Raw genomic sequence first — 14,074 nt, forward strand, 5'->3', positions numbered from 1 at the left:
GGCCAGACTTCACGATCAGGGTCTTAAATAGCAATTTGAGACAGAGGACTTGATACCATATCCTTCAAGAGTAGACTTATGGCAGTCAGCCTATTATGATTCTAAGCATCTCTGAATGTGGAACAGGTTAAATAAAGTCTAGATTAAAATCTAGAAATGAGTTTGCTATTGGATTTTTTTAGTATTTAATAATACACTAACAATTTATACTATAAGGCACAGATCTTCAGGAGTAACAAGTAGTGCTCAGTTGGAGATGATTCACTTCTTATGTGCCTAATTTGATCCCTTGAAAGTCAGAGGTCTTTAGAGTTTCCACACTTTCTGAAAACCAGGCTCTTTTAAATATTGTGTTTTAATTAGGGCAAAATTTGAACACTCTGGAAAATCCTGCCCAAATTAAATGAAGTATATTCACGAAAGATTTCATTACTACCATCTTCTGTGTCAGAGGTGGTTGTATTCTGTATCTCTAGAAGATCACAGCACACTGCATAATAGCACAGAAGAATTGTAAATCGTGGTACCCGATCCTTCAAGCTGCTGCGCATAATGAAATTAGTGGGTATTAATGGCTCTCCACTCCTTGCAAGAGCAATTCAGAGTTTTTCAGGACTGGGGCTTTAATATCCATAAAGAGCAGAAACACCTTTGGCATGGAGGATTATGCTTTGAAGAACTGAGCTTCCTAGACAGAGAATCAAGATATGGCATGACAAAGCTCAAAATAAAGCAGATCTGTTGTTAGGTGCCTTATACACTGAGAGGATAGGTGCTCATCTAATGTTTTTAGGCACTTAGAAAATCAAAGCTGGAGTTAGGTGCCTAGGCTCCCCATTTAAGGAGAGGGCGCTCCTTCAAATATTACAAAAAGCAACATGGTGGACAACCCCCTGCCTCAGCTGGCATGGGAGATGCTGAGAGGAGCAGTGTGTCCTCAACCTTGCCCCTTTCAGGGAGCTAGGTGCCTAAGTATCCCTTTGTTTGGGTTTTTTGGTGGAGACAGAAGGGGAGGAGGAGAGTGGTGGCTTCACTCATAACTTTTAGCACTGGGGATTAGAGGACTCACTGGAAATGTGGGAGAGACCTCTAATTCAAGCTCTCCCTTCCAGCTGAGGGACTGAAGATATTGAGCAGGGATCTGCCAGATCTCAAATGAGTGACCTAACCACTAGGCTGTGGGGTATTCTGATTTGGGGCTTCCTCAGACTCTCCTGTTGTAGCTGTCCCATTGTGGATAAATAATTAAAAAATCATTAACATGAGGGGGGCTGGATCTTGGTCTCCCACCCTCGAAGTGAGTTCTTCAGCCACCAGACTACAGAGTCATTGTCATGCTTGCACTTGGTGCACTTTCTGTCTGTTCCCCAAACACTCTTTATTATTTATTTACAGTGTCAACAGCTAGAGACCGAGGGAGAGCTCCTCATCAGAATTCCTTATAGAGCAGTGTTTAGGGCACTCCACCGGAGAGGTGGCAGATTCCTGTTCAACTACCTTCTCTCCTTCAGTTGGAGAAGGAACTTAAACCTGGAGTCTTCCACATCCTGGGTGAATACCCAAACCACTGGCCTTTAAAAGTTGAAGAATGGCTTTCCCTACCCTCCTGCTTCCTTCTACCAGCTATTTTTGTGTGAGCACACTTGAAGGCGCCTGATCTGACAGGCACAATTAGGCAGAGGAATGTCCATATTTCCCCAGTCTATGATTCACACTGGAGTTTAGGCATCTGGATGCTTAGAATGACACAACATGTGCACAGAAATTTAGACACCTAGGGATCTTATACTACACAAATGTAAGAAGCTAGTCAGTTTAGGTGCCCACACAGATCTGTGGTAGCTGAGAGGACTTGTGTGACTATCAGTAGGGCTTGATTCTGGGATTTAGGCAGGTAAACATCTAAATCCTTCTGTGAATCTAGCCCTGAGTGATAACTGAACACAACAAACTTGTGTTTTAAGGTCTTAATAGGAAAATCCAATCAAAATAAATGGCATGTGGAAGAATAGAATCATATTTGTGTGTATGAATAGAATCATAGGAATATAAGCCCTTGAAAAGTCTGAAAACATCATTTTAACCCTTCCCTACATGCTAAGGTAGTGCCATCTTTGACAGGCTACCAAGGGAAGTTATGGAATACCCACCATTGGATGTTTTTAAGAAAAAAGTTAATCAAATACCTATTATAGTCATTAACTATCATTATTATTAGAAAGTTAATTGTAAAATCTAACCTAAATCTCCTTTGCTGCATATTAAACTGACTACTTGTCATGCTACTATTAGTAGACATAGAGAACAGAGCTTTACACATTTGAAGTCTTATGAGGTTCCCATCTTCCCTAAAGTATGACGCCCAGAGTTGGTTAGAACACTCCATGTAAGGTCTCCCTATTGCTGAAAAGTATGGAATAATTGTCTACATATGATATTCCAGTTAACACACTTCAGACTATTAACTTCTTTACAATCTGTATCATATTGACTTGTATTTAATCTATAATCCTCTGTAAACTCCAAGATCATTTTCAGTAGCACTACCACCTTGGCAGTTATTTCCCTAGGTAGTTATGCATTTGATTTTTTTTCTTTCCAAAGTGTGCTCCTTTACTTTATTGAATTTCATCTTGTTATTTTCAGACCTGTTCTCCAATTTGTCAAGTCATTAACGAAAGTATTGAATTCTGCTGGACCTGGGACAGTCCCGGGTGGGATTCCACTAGATACCTGGTCCTGTTAGACAGCAAACCATTGATAACTACTCTTTAAATGAGGTTTTCAACCATTTGTGTTACCACTTTATAGTAACTTCTAGACAATATTTCCCTAGTTGCCTCAGATCTGCCAATCTTTTGGCGACATGCATTGGTAGAGGTCATACTAGGACCTGAACCAGCCCTGATTTCAGGTGTCTTTTGCAAAAGCCATTTTTAGTTAGCTCCTAAGAAAGCCCTCCCCCCTTTTTTTTAGACATCCAGAAAAACACATGTAAATGTGTTTCACTCAACGTATGAACACATTGCCATTTTGACATACATGGAAAACAGCTTTCTATTCAATTTATGTGAAACTCATAAAGTATGAGGTCCATTGGCTTTATTAACACCTCAAAATCCAGGGAATAAAATGGAATTACGCTCTTTTGCAAAGGTAGAATGCTAATTTCCTAAGAAAAAGGGATCATACAAAGGGAAGTTTAGGCCATATAACTTAATGCTAAAAGTGCCACTGTTTCTACATGACATAAGTGCTTCATGATAGGAGCACAAATAATTTCAAGTGAATTATATTTTTGTCATCATATTTATGGAAAATAAAATACTTGAGCAACAAAAGGAAAAGAAGACCAGGCTGTAATTCAGGATTAGTTTAAAAAAAACTTGTTACAGTAGGTGATTGAGAAACCACCAGATTACTCTTAGGATGTGTCTACACTGGGCCACTTGTTCCGAAAAATCAGCCGCTTTTTCGGAATAATCTGCGAGCTGTCTACACTGGCCCTTGAATTTCCGGAAAAGCAACGATGCTCTACTGTACAAAATCAGCCGCTATTCCGGAAAAACTATTCTGCTTCCGCTCGGGCATAAGTCCTTATTCCGGAACACTGTTCCAGAAAAGGGTCAGTGTAGACAGCCCAGTAGTCTTTTCCGGAAAAAAGCCCCGATCGCAAAAATGGCGATCGGGGCTCTTTTCCGGAAAAGCGCATCTACATTGGCCACAGACGCTTTTCCGGAAAAAGGGCTTTTCCAGAAAAGCAGCCTGCCAATGTAGAGGCTCCTTTTCTGGAAAAACTGAAAACGGAATAGTATTCCATTTTAAGCATTTCTGGAAATTATGCCAGTGTAGACACAGCCTTAATGTATCAAAACACAATTGCAGAAAAATACCATCTGCAAACAGTGAAGGTAAATCTATAAGAAATATTAGAATTGTTTTCCAAGTTCAGTTACAAATGAGGTGAAGTAACAGCTGAAAATGAAGTTTATGCATATACTCTCAGAAGTAGATTGTCAACGGAGGCATCTGAACCTTTCCTGGTGTTTAATACCTTGTAATGTGATACAAAGGCAGTGTTAATTCTGCTTGACATCCAGACCTTTGCTAGTGCCCTGACTGGAGTATAGAAGAGTGAACCAGATTTGGATTCTTGAAAAAAATCTGCACAATCTTCAGGCTGTAAATAGAATCTGAAAATTATATGCTGAAGGGAAAAGAGAAGCTCTTAAATACTGAAATTGGTGGGCCTTGCGTTACTGAACAAAAACAATACTTATTTGACAGCTCTTGGTGTTAGCAGAGAAAAATACATTAGCATGTAGTACAGTTGGGGCCAAATTCTTCATCCATGTGTGTGAATTTTGGCTCCCACTAGATTAACATAATTTCACATTTCAAAGAAAAAATACATCAAATTTGCTTCTCTGAAAAAAAATTGAGTCAGTTTTCAGTTTTTGCTGTGAAGCAAGTATCAATTCTAATAACACTGCAATTCTTGAAAGCAATATTGAGATACTTTTCAAGCTGTTCAGTCATTGTGAGGAGTTGTTCTTCCTTCTGCTGTTCCTCATACATTCAGATGATACATTTTACACGTCTATATTTGGAAGCCTACAGAACTCACTCCTCACATTTCCTAAAATGATTTTCCTTGAGTGCGTGAACTCAGCTAATTTACTTCATTTTCACAGTAGCAGTGGTGAAGTTAAGACTAAAATTTCCTGTTAACGTAATGCTTTTGCTTATTGCTGGGTACCTTCCATGACTGAAATCAACTGATTATGTACCTCGCTACTAATGTAATTGATGGCCAAACCCCCTCCCACAGTGTAAGAAGATGTTAAACATGTTGCTAACCAATGCTGCTATTACTCTCATCCCACTGCTCCTATTTTGATAGCTAATGGCTTAGCAGGGGTGGCCAAACTTGCTGACACTCCGAGCTGCATACAGGTTTGAGAGCCAGGATGCACCCGCTGGAGCTTGGGACTTCTGCCCTATCGAGGCTCAGTTTCAGCCCCACTCCTGCTAAAGCCTTGAGCCACATCAGGTGTGCCTCTCAGGGCTGAAGCCCAGAGACAACCACTCTGCTGGCAAGTCCCAAATTCTCCTTCCCCTCACTCAGGTAGGTGGAGAAAGTGGGAGCTCCCCGAGTTGCACTGTAAAGATAAAAGGGCCACATGTGGCTCATAAGCTACAGTTTGGTGCAACATTACCCTGGAGGCCCAAGTTACATTATTAGCTGGATAACCACCCATATCCAGTGCTGGATATTGGGAAGCTCACTTCTGTGCAGTGGAGCTGGGAAAGACCTACCTGTACACCACTTGAAAGCTCAAGTAGCACATGTGCAGGCCCTTTGCACAAGGGTGAATTTTGCCCCTTAAACGTTAAAATAGTGCTTAGATGAGACTGTAATTTATATTGTTCAATGTGTTTTTCCACTTGTGTTCCAATCCTAGGAAAGAAAAAAAAACTGATTTTTTTTTTTCCCTCCTCCCCCTGTAGAGAAGAGAGTGAGAGCGTGCTGACACTGAAAGGTTTGACTCCAACAGGAATGCTGCCCAGTGGTGTCCTCTCTGGAGGAAAGCAAACTCTGCAGAGCGGTAAGCAAGTTTGTCTTTGTGTGCCATTATATATATATATAAAATGATAGATTGAATTGCAGAACCTAAGGAAGAATAATCACCATCTTCTCAAGGAAAAATTAAAGCACAAAATAAAACAGATGGTTTGAAATATTTTCTTGAATATCTGAGTGGTTCCTGTAGGGCCTCTTTTCAAGACTTATGATATCCAGCTGATTTTCAGAGAGAGAAATCAGAAAATAAACTTTACTAACATGATAAATCCACATTGCCTATAAAGTACTTTCTTTTCCTCAAAGTTCATAGTCTCTTTTTTTTTTTTTTTCTGGTTAAAAACTCTTTTGCTTTTCCCAGTGCTGTGGATTCAGCATAAATAATGGCACTCCAACTGTATTTTGTCTATCTTCTGCTTCCTCATTGAGAAATCATGAACAAAATATCTTCTGGCGATTCTAAATGATGATGTAAGAAGTACATAAAAGAAACAATTTCACAAACTGCATACATTTAAATAAAGGATTTTTTAATATTTTGGTCTCTGTATGCAAACACAATATGCTTTTTCTTTCCAATTCTATAGCAAGGCCTATTATGGGTGTATTTTAAGTATGTAGTAGGAACAAATTTGATATAATATTGGAATTTGGAATTGCAAAAGTGTTTAATTTATTACTATATCCTCTTTTTTTCTGTGATCATTCAGTATATGCCATGCACCCGATAATGTTTTATATTTCTATAGTATAGTTCTGTTGTCAATACATGTGAGAAATGGAAATTTGCTTTATATTTTTAACACAGTCTCAGCCTCTCATTTTCCTGTTTTCTTCCTGGAGTATTCTTTCTCTTTGTATTTTTCTCTTTACTGTCTCTTTTCTCTTACCTAGAAGATTCAGGTATTCCGTGGTGTGGTGGTGGGTTTGTTTGTTTTTGGGCAGGGGGACGGGAGGAGGTTGTGACTTATGTGTTACACACATAGTAATGTTCTGCTTTGAAAATGCTGCAATATAATTCACCAGAATGCCTATCTCAGTAGGATCTTTATCCAGGCTCTTCTCATTATCATTTCTTTAGACTTCTTAGAGAATTTGGTGCCAGGAATAGGTTTTTGTCAACCAGTCAAAACATTAGGAACCGAAATAACTTTTAAAATGTTTCCAGAAAATTTTAGATCAAATATGTATTCCCCTCATGCTGCAGCATTCTGGTTTAGTAAAACATTACTATACACAGTCCATTACATTATTTAATGCAGAATACACCATTCACCAACTATTCTGAAAGCTGCATAGTTTGTTAGCACATTTTCATAATGCTACTTGTATTAACAGAAAATATGACCTGTAAGTTCTGTGGAAGTACACATGTCAGTAGTCATTATTTATTTCTAGTGTGTCAATGGTACTTTTGATCTCATTACTCATCTAAATTTCTAACCATAGTCACTATATTTCTTTTAGTGTTTGTTTTTTTGTTTCTACTTTTTCAGTTTCTTGATTTGCCATCCTCTTTTTAGCCTGCAAGATATAAGTTTACTATGCTGTGTCCCATGGGTGACTTCTCCATTCTGGAGAACATCTGTATATTTGATATAATGACAGCAAAACTTACTTTACTTAAAAAATCATCTCAAGGTGAAGAAAAGGTGGAAAGTGAAAAGCTTTGTCTCTTAATCTGTTTTCCAAAAGAGTAGTCTTTTTTTCAAAATATCTTCATAAAGGTCTTGGCTGTGCCATCATTAAGTTAGGTGACATATGCTGACCACTTCAGCTTCTGAATCTTTGGATATAAGAACAAATTCAGAGTGACTGGTGATTTTTAATAGGGTTATATTTTTTGTAATGAATTGATCAGCAGTTGCTTACAGTATGTACTTTACAGAGTAGCAACTTCAACAACCATAAAAGGTTTTTCTGATCAAGCATTATATTTTTGCTACCAGCAGCTTTAAATATCATATTTATCCCTTCAATACATTAAATACCATCTGATTTAAAATATATAAAGTGCTTGAATTGCAGAGATGATAGTATAAGGAGGGAGGTATGCAGATAGAGCTGGAAATGCAATGATATAAGTAAAAGAGAGAATTTGTCTTAACCACCTCATAGTGTTTTGGTTTTTAAGTGAGGAAAGAGAACAAATATTTATATTACAAGTTGTAAATTTTGCCCTTTTTGTCTTCAATGACATTTCAGTCCTGTGCAGTACTAATAACAGCTAGTGTTCTCCAAACTGTAATAATAAGTGGTGTGAATTTCTTCTGCTGGCTTTATGCCACTTCCCTCTCCCCCTTTTTCACACTTTTTTTCATAAATGTAGCCATGGTTTTACAGTACACTTTGTAGGTCAGATGCACAATGTGGAAAACATTTTTTCAACTTCTTTGAGTTGAAAGAAAATTTGCAAAATTTGTTCTTCTTAAGGTTTAATTTGTGAATCCTTCAGCTTCCCAAAACATTTTCTGTAGCTCCAACAAACCTGCAAACTATACTTATTTTGTTACTTGTGTAGCATTTCTTTGTTGTCTTCTGTTCCGAAATCCAACACTTACAGTAACATTAGTGTATTAGCTCCTTTGCTCTTCACTAACTTGTTCTTAGAGTTAAAATCCTCTGCTCATTTTTCTCATTCGTTTTGCAACCCCTTTCTTCTCTTCAGCTACTGTTGAGGCTATTGAGGCTGATGAAGGTAAATTGGCCAGTTCCCTTTCTGTTGTTGCTACAACAGATAAGGGCTCTGCTGGGTGTATTCATTTTGCTGTAGCTTGTACAGAGTGTGTGGGTGTTGGGCTAACAATTGTGGCTCGGTATTAACCAAAGTATACTTGCTTTAAAGGGGAAAGTCTTTTGTTGTGGTTTTTTTTAAAGGTACAACGATGTTCTAATTTGTGTACATTCAATTAAGTACTGAGTAGTGTCACAGGGAATGAGGGGGTCTTTTAGCTGAAAGAGAAGGAGACACGGCAGCTGTTAGTAAATGCTCTTTGACACATAGCGCATAAGCTGTATTCTTAGGGCTGAACCATTTCTCTGCCTCAAATCATTTTCAGTTATCATTGATAAAAAGAAAACACTCAACTTTATGAATATGGTTGGGGGAGGCGGGGCTGAAGTCAATAATAAAAAAATTAATTTTGAATGGTTCTTTGTTACAGTTCAACATGTTTTTTTTATGTCTCTCTAAAAAGTAAAACACATGAGACATTTGTCTACAGGATGTCCTGTTTTTTTTTTTTTTTTTTTTCTGGTAGTGTCAGTTAATGTACTGGGTATTTATATTAGAACAACCCTTTACATCAGCACCAGCAAACAAATCTAAAGACTGGCTGCCTCAGAAGATTTCTGAATGCTCAGTATTGCAAACTTTGGTGCTTTATTGATGATCCGTTTAATTTAATCCGTATGCAATTTTATTAACCATACTGTTCAGATCTAACTTCATATTTACATAAGCATATGCAATATGCAATTAATAATAAAATGTTTTGGAAAAAATTTAAAGTTCCCCTTTAAAACAAAATTCTTTTCAGTTGTATTTTGTTCTTGCCCCACTAAAAACAGTTGATTTTTTAGAGAAAAAAAATCTCCTTGTCATGGTCCTTTAGTATGATGTTAAAAGTGCCTCTTTTTGGCCATTTGAATTTGTTTTTGATCTGTATAAAGCAGTGATCATAATTGTGGAACAAAATAAGTAAGAGAAAATACAACTGCTTTCTAAATAGCAGTGAGTGAACTGCTATTTATGTTGGAATTATCTATTCCTATTGGCAAATTCTAATCTGCAGTGTGCATTCTCGTTGACAGTTTGGCTGTTTTCTGTGATTTCTGTGACTATGTGTCGTGTTTAGTATACTCTCAGTGTCAACTGCTAATACTCATTGTCTGACCAGCAACAGCAGCAGAGCACATTCTTCAGCACTAAGGTTTATAACATGTCTGCTTGAAATAAAACTAATTGAATGCAAACCCCATTCAAGGAATATTCATTCTTCAAGTTATTCCTTCACTTGCTGTTACCACTGGATAGCCACTATAACCATACATACTTTTACTAAATATAGCAAACAAATGCCCGATAAAAGGATATTTCCCCTTATAAGTTAAAAATATCAGCACTGTAGTTATTTGCCGAGGTCTGATCCTGTGAGATGATCAGCATCTACAATACCCAATGGGCTGAGCACCTTGGAGGGTCAGACTGCAGAAGAAGAGATGAGATTTCCAGCTTAATACAGCCACCAGCCATTAAACTTTCTGTAAAGGTTTGGCATTCGTGTCCATTAGACATCTTTTGGTGGTGGAATTAAAGAAGAAGCTTTGCTGTGGGCCCTTCTCTTTTCACTTCTCCCCCTTCAATTGAATAATCACCATCCTGTTAAAATAGTATATGAAAAAAAAATATCATCATTTGAAATCTGAAACATCCATTAAATGGGTTAAAGAAATTAATCTCAAGGAACAAATTGGTCTACACATTTGTACAGAGATGGTTGGCAAAATATCAGCATGACTGCTGCTTCCCATGCTCCCCACAAAATTCAGTGAGTGGTATGTTGGTACCAGGGACTTTTTTAAAAAGGTTCTAAAGAAGAAAAGTGCTAGCCACTTCAGAGTTGGGAGAGGGTGCTGAATGTACTTTCTTTTCTTTCTGGCAGTGTGGTTCTGGTAAATCAGATTTGGGGGGGGGGTGGAACAGGAATGTGTTTTATCTCTCAAACTCATTTATCTTGCTAAAACAAAAGGAAAAACTATGTAGCACTTTAAAGACTAACAAGATGGTTTAATAGGTGATGAGCTTTCGTGGGCCAGACCCACTTCCTCAGATCATATTCTGGCTACCTCTCTATTACTCCTTTATCTTGTTATCTCGGCAAGTTCGTGGGTTCCTGGTACTAACACACCATCTCTGCTATATGGCATGTTAAGATCAAAGTATAACAAAAATGCAACCAACGTTCTGGAAATATGGTAGATTGATTTGATTTTGAAGGATGAGAAAAATGCACAGAAGGCTACAATAAATTATGTTAATGGCTGTCAACAACTCTTTGCCTACAGTGCCTTTTTTTCTTCTGTTTTAAATAGATGTACCTTCAAAAATAAATCCTGTAATAAAATAGTTGGATCAGATTCTACAGATCCTTTTGCCTAATCTGCGGATACCTGCTGAGATCAATGAAAATGTCATTGCTGAAGGACAGATTCATTGACTTTTTAAATTCAGTTATAGGGTCCTATGTTGATCTATTTTCCAAGCTGAGGAACAAATATGCCAGAAGAGTGGTATTTTTAGTTCATGTCATACTGAATTACTCGAGTTTAACCAAATTACTTTCTAGGACCCAGGGGATGACAGGGAAGGTTACTGCTCTTGAGTAACACATGAGCACCTGAGCAATTTTTAAAAATTGTCAGGGATTCCAAAAGGGTTATAGGACTATCTGTTTGATAACTTTAATGTGTAACCATCAAATTGATCACTCTGTGCCATACATGATTTCTAATTGGCTCAGTATGTAATCTTTATTCAGTCCTTATTCCAAAAAAATTAAAAGTCCTTGAAAGTCCATGGGAGCTTTGCCGGAGTAAGGATGCTGAGGTTAGGCACAATGTTTGTAAGGCTTTAATTTATTACAAGAAAGTATAGATAGTCGTTTTGCCTTAAGCTCTGCTCATAATTACAAATTGTAGCTTTTGTGTCAGAGTCATAATATTTTAAGCCAAACTCAAGGTGACAACAAAATATTAGAATTTAATCTTGTTAAAAAACATTTGGTTTGCGAGAGACATGGGCTATTAATTTTTCCATTCCCCCCTTCTCCCCCCCTCCCCCCGAAATATGGTAAGAAGTAAGAAGTATGTGGGATTTTGTTATTTTGCTCACCACGAGGAGGGAATTTCTCGGGTATTGATGATTGATAAATTGATAAATTACCAACAGTTTGACTTTGCTGACTTGCTTCTTTTTTTAATAATCTTTTAGCTATCAAAGGATTCTCACCACAGCATAAGATCACTAGTTTTGAAGAAGCCAAAGGCTTAGATCGAATTAATGAGAGGATGCCTCCACGCAGAGATGCCATGCCATCTGATGCCAACCTTAACTCCATCAACAAGGCAATCTCCTCAGAGACTAATGGCACTGACAGCAATGGCAGTAATAGCAGCAATATTCAGTGACCATTTCCTGTTTTTTTTAGCTGCAGGGCATGATGGGATTGCTGCATATCAACGGTTGGATGTTCTTGCCTCTGATAATAGCTTACTTGCTCTGGGGGCCAGGTGTTGGAGTCAGTTTACAATATCATCTAAGACGAGATCGTAAACTTTATTTTGGTGGGTGGGGGGTGGGGGCTAAACACCTCCTTTGGATATGCCTTTAAAATGCTTATAGAAAATATGAAAGCTTAATGCTGGTATATATTGCAAAGTTAGGGGAATTGAACATGTTTTCCTACTGCATTGGGAACTTCTCGATATGTTACTGAAAGGCCTTTTATTATGTTACTGGACATGAAAACTTTGTCTAATTTCTTACTAACTATTGTACGTTTACAGTTGCAGCACTAAATATGGATGACATCAAAACATTTTTAACAAAATGATGTACAAACTAAATAAGGACTATTTATTGATAATGTTTTGCTACTCTTGTCAGACAATGGCTATAAAATAAATTAGGCAGTCTTTAAAAATATAAAAACAGAATGTTGCAAATTTGTTAAAAATGCCAAAAAAAAGAAAAAAAAAGAGACAGTTTAATTTTGTACAGATTATGCTTACCTCAGGTTTCTTTAGTGTGCTTCAATGCCCTTCTTTAAATATAACACTTATCTTACTAATTTGGCAGCAAATATCTTTTTCTTCAACTTAAAAAAACTGGAATAATGCTAACGTTTATCTTTTTTGCTGTTTATATTTAGGGTTTTTGTTTTGGGGGACAGTTTTTCGTAAATCAAGTCTTGGTTGTGGCTTGCTGAATTTAAATATTTATGAGTGGTGCATTTTTAAGTATAGTGAACAAGACACCATATTAAGTGCAGTGAAAAGCATCTATATTCTGTAAAAATCTGCCTATGCATGTTTTTTAAGAAAAAAAATGGCTGTATAGGCCTGTATGGGACTGTAATGCGCTTAGTGGTCTGACTTATACTGGAAATGTATGTATACTGGCGTACTTTATATTCTCTAAAAAAAAAAATGCTTAATGCCTTTGAAATTTTGTAATCAAAAAGAGCTTTGAAAAAATCTAAGGGGGGAAAGTATTCTTAAAAAGTTTTTAACATAAGCTTGTCAGTGCACATATAGATGGTTAGCATGTTTAGCAAACCTTGTGAAATTTAAATAAGTTTGTAGTTACATGTGAAACTCTAAATGCATGGTAACTGTTAATGTCATAATGGTTTAGTCATTTTGTTATGTTCTGTCATGTGCCACAATGTGTAATTTTTTCACTTTTTTCCCTTTGTATATCAGTTACGGGTTACAACTGGTTCATTCTAAAAAAAAAAAAGAAAAACAAAACAAACAGTCCATTGATATTTTTTATCAAATGTATAAGTGCCCAAGTAATTCACTACAGCCTACAGCCTTGCCTTTGTAATTTGACTTCTGAAATGTTGGCAATCAAAGCATGCACTTGTAACAATGAAAAAAGCATTTTATATTACTACTCAATAAAAATGTGCATGAATTTAAGGTGCTTTTATCTCTCTGGCTAAATCTCTGAAGTATGCAAGCACGCATGTTCGTACACACACCGTATTGTCATTGTTTTCTTTTTTCATACAGGAGAAAAGACCTCAGTTTAAGAGACAATTGCCACGGGATGGCTTGAAACCTATAGTGAAAGGTTATTATTAAAGGTTATTATTAAAGACAAAATCATATATTGCCAAGTTCTTTCATAGTTATTAGACATTTCAATTGTAATAAAGAATTGAAAACTGCCACTATTTCTGTTTTTTTCCCCAAAATTCTAAGCAGAGTTGTATTTCTCCTAAACTCGGTACTGCACTGGTTGAAACTCCCTAATCTGGGCTTCCCTTGTCTGGCATCTTCCATGTGAGCACTCATGAGGATGAGTTGCCAAATTAAAGGGCTTGAAAGGGAGCACTGGGGGCAGCAGAATCACTGGGAGGAACGCGGAGCCCACAGTGTGTGGGGGAGTAGGGAGGAGCGGAATTCTCTGTCCCTGGAGGGAGGGCAGCAGCATGGCTGCTGGAGGGGAGCGCAAAGCCCCCCAGGACATAGCAAAGGTGCTGGGGAAGAGAGCACAGAGCTACCGGGAGGAGTCCTGTGAGTGGTAGCAGAGCCCTTGGGTGAAGTTCCCCAGGGAAGCAGCAGGGCTGCTTGATGGAGCCTGCCAGGCAGCAGCAAAGCTGTTCAGTGGAGTGTGAAGCTCCAGGCAGCAGCAGGGTGCTTGGGGGCAGTGTGGAGACACCGGACAGAGTGGAGCTCCAGACTGCAGTGGATTTCCTC

The 14,074-nt window shown here is 37.7% G+C and overlaps 1 protein-coding gene across 3 annotated transcripts in view; it reads left to right on the forward strand.

The window, feature by feature from the left end:
• Positions 1–13,291, forward strand: part of PPP3CA (protein phosphatase 3 catalytic subunit alpha) — a 338,739-nt gene extending 325,448 nt beyond the window's left edge. For all 3 annotated transcript variants that reach the window (XM_075929664.2, XM_006126898.5, XM_075929665.2), the window contains 3 exons: positions 5,512–5,609; positions 8,253–8,282; positions 11,577–13,291. In XM_075929664.2, the coding sequence (XP_075785779.1) occupies positions 5,512–5,609; positions 8,253–8,282; positions 11,577–11,773 (325 nt within the window). In that variant the 3' untranslated portion in view covers positions 11,774–13,291. The remainder of the gene's footprint in view (positions 1–5,511; positions 5,610–8,252; positions 8,283–11,576) is intronic.
• The last annotated feature ends 783 nt before the right edge of the window (positions 13,292–14,074 follow it).

The sequence above is a fragment of the Pelodiscus sinensis genome, chromosome 4 (assembly GCF_052426305.1).
Source record: "Pelodiscus sinensis isolate ZL-2025 chromosome 4, ASM5242630v1, whole genome shotgun sequence".
Classification (NCBI taxonomy): domain Eukaryota; kingdom Metazoa; phylum Chordata; order Testudines; family Trionychidae; genus Pelodiscus; species Pelodiscus sinensis.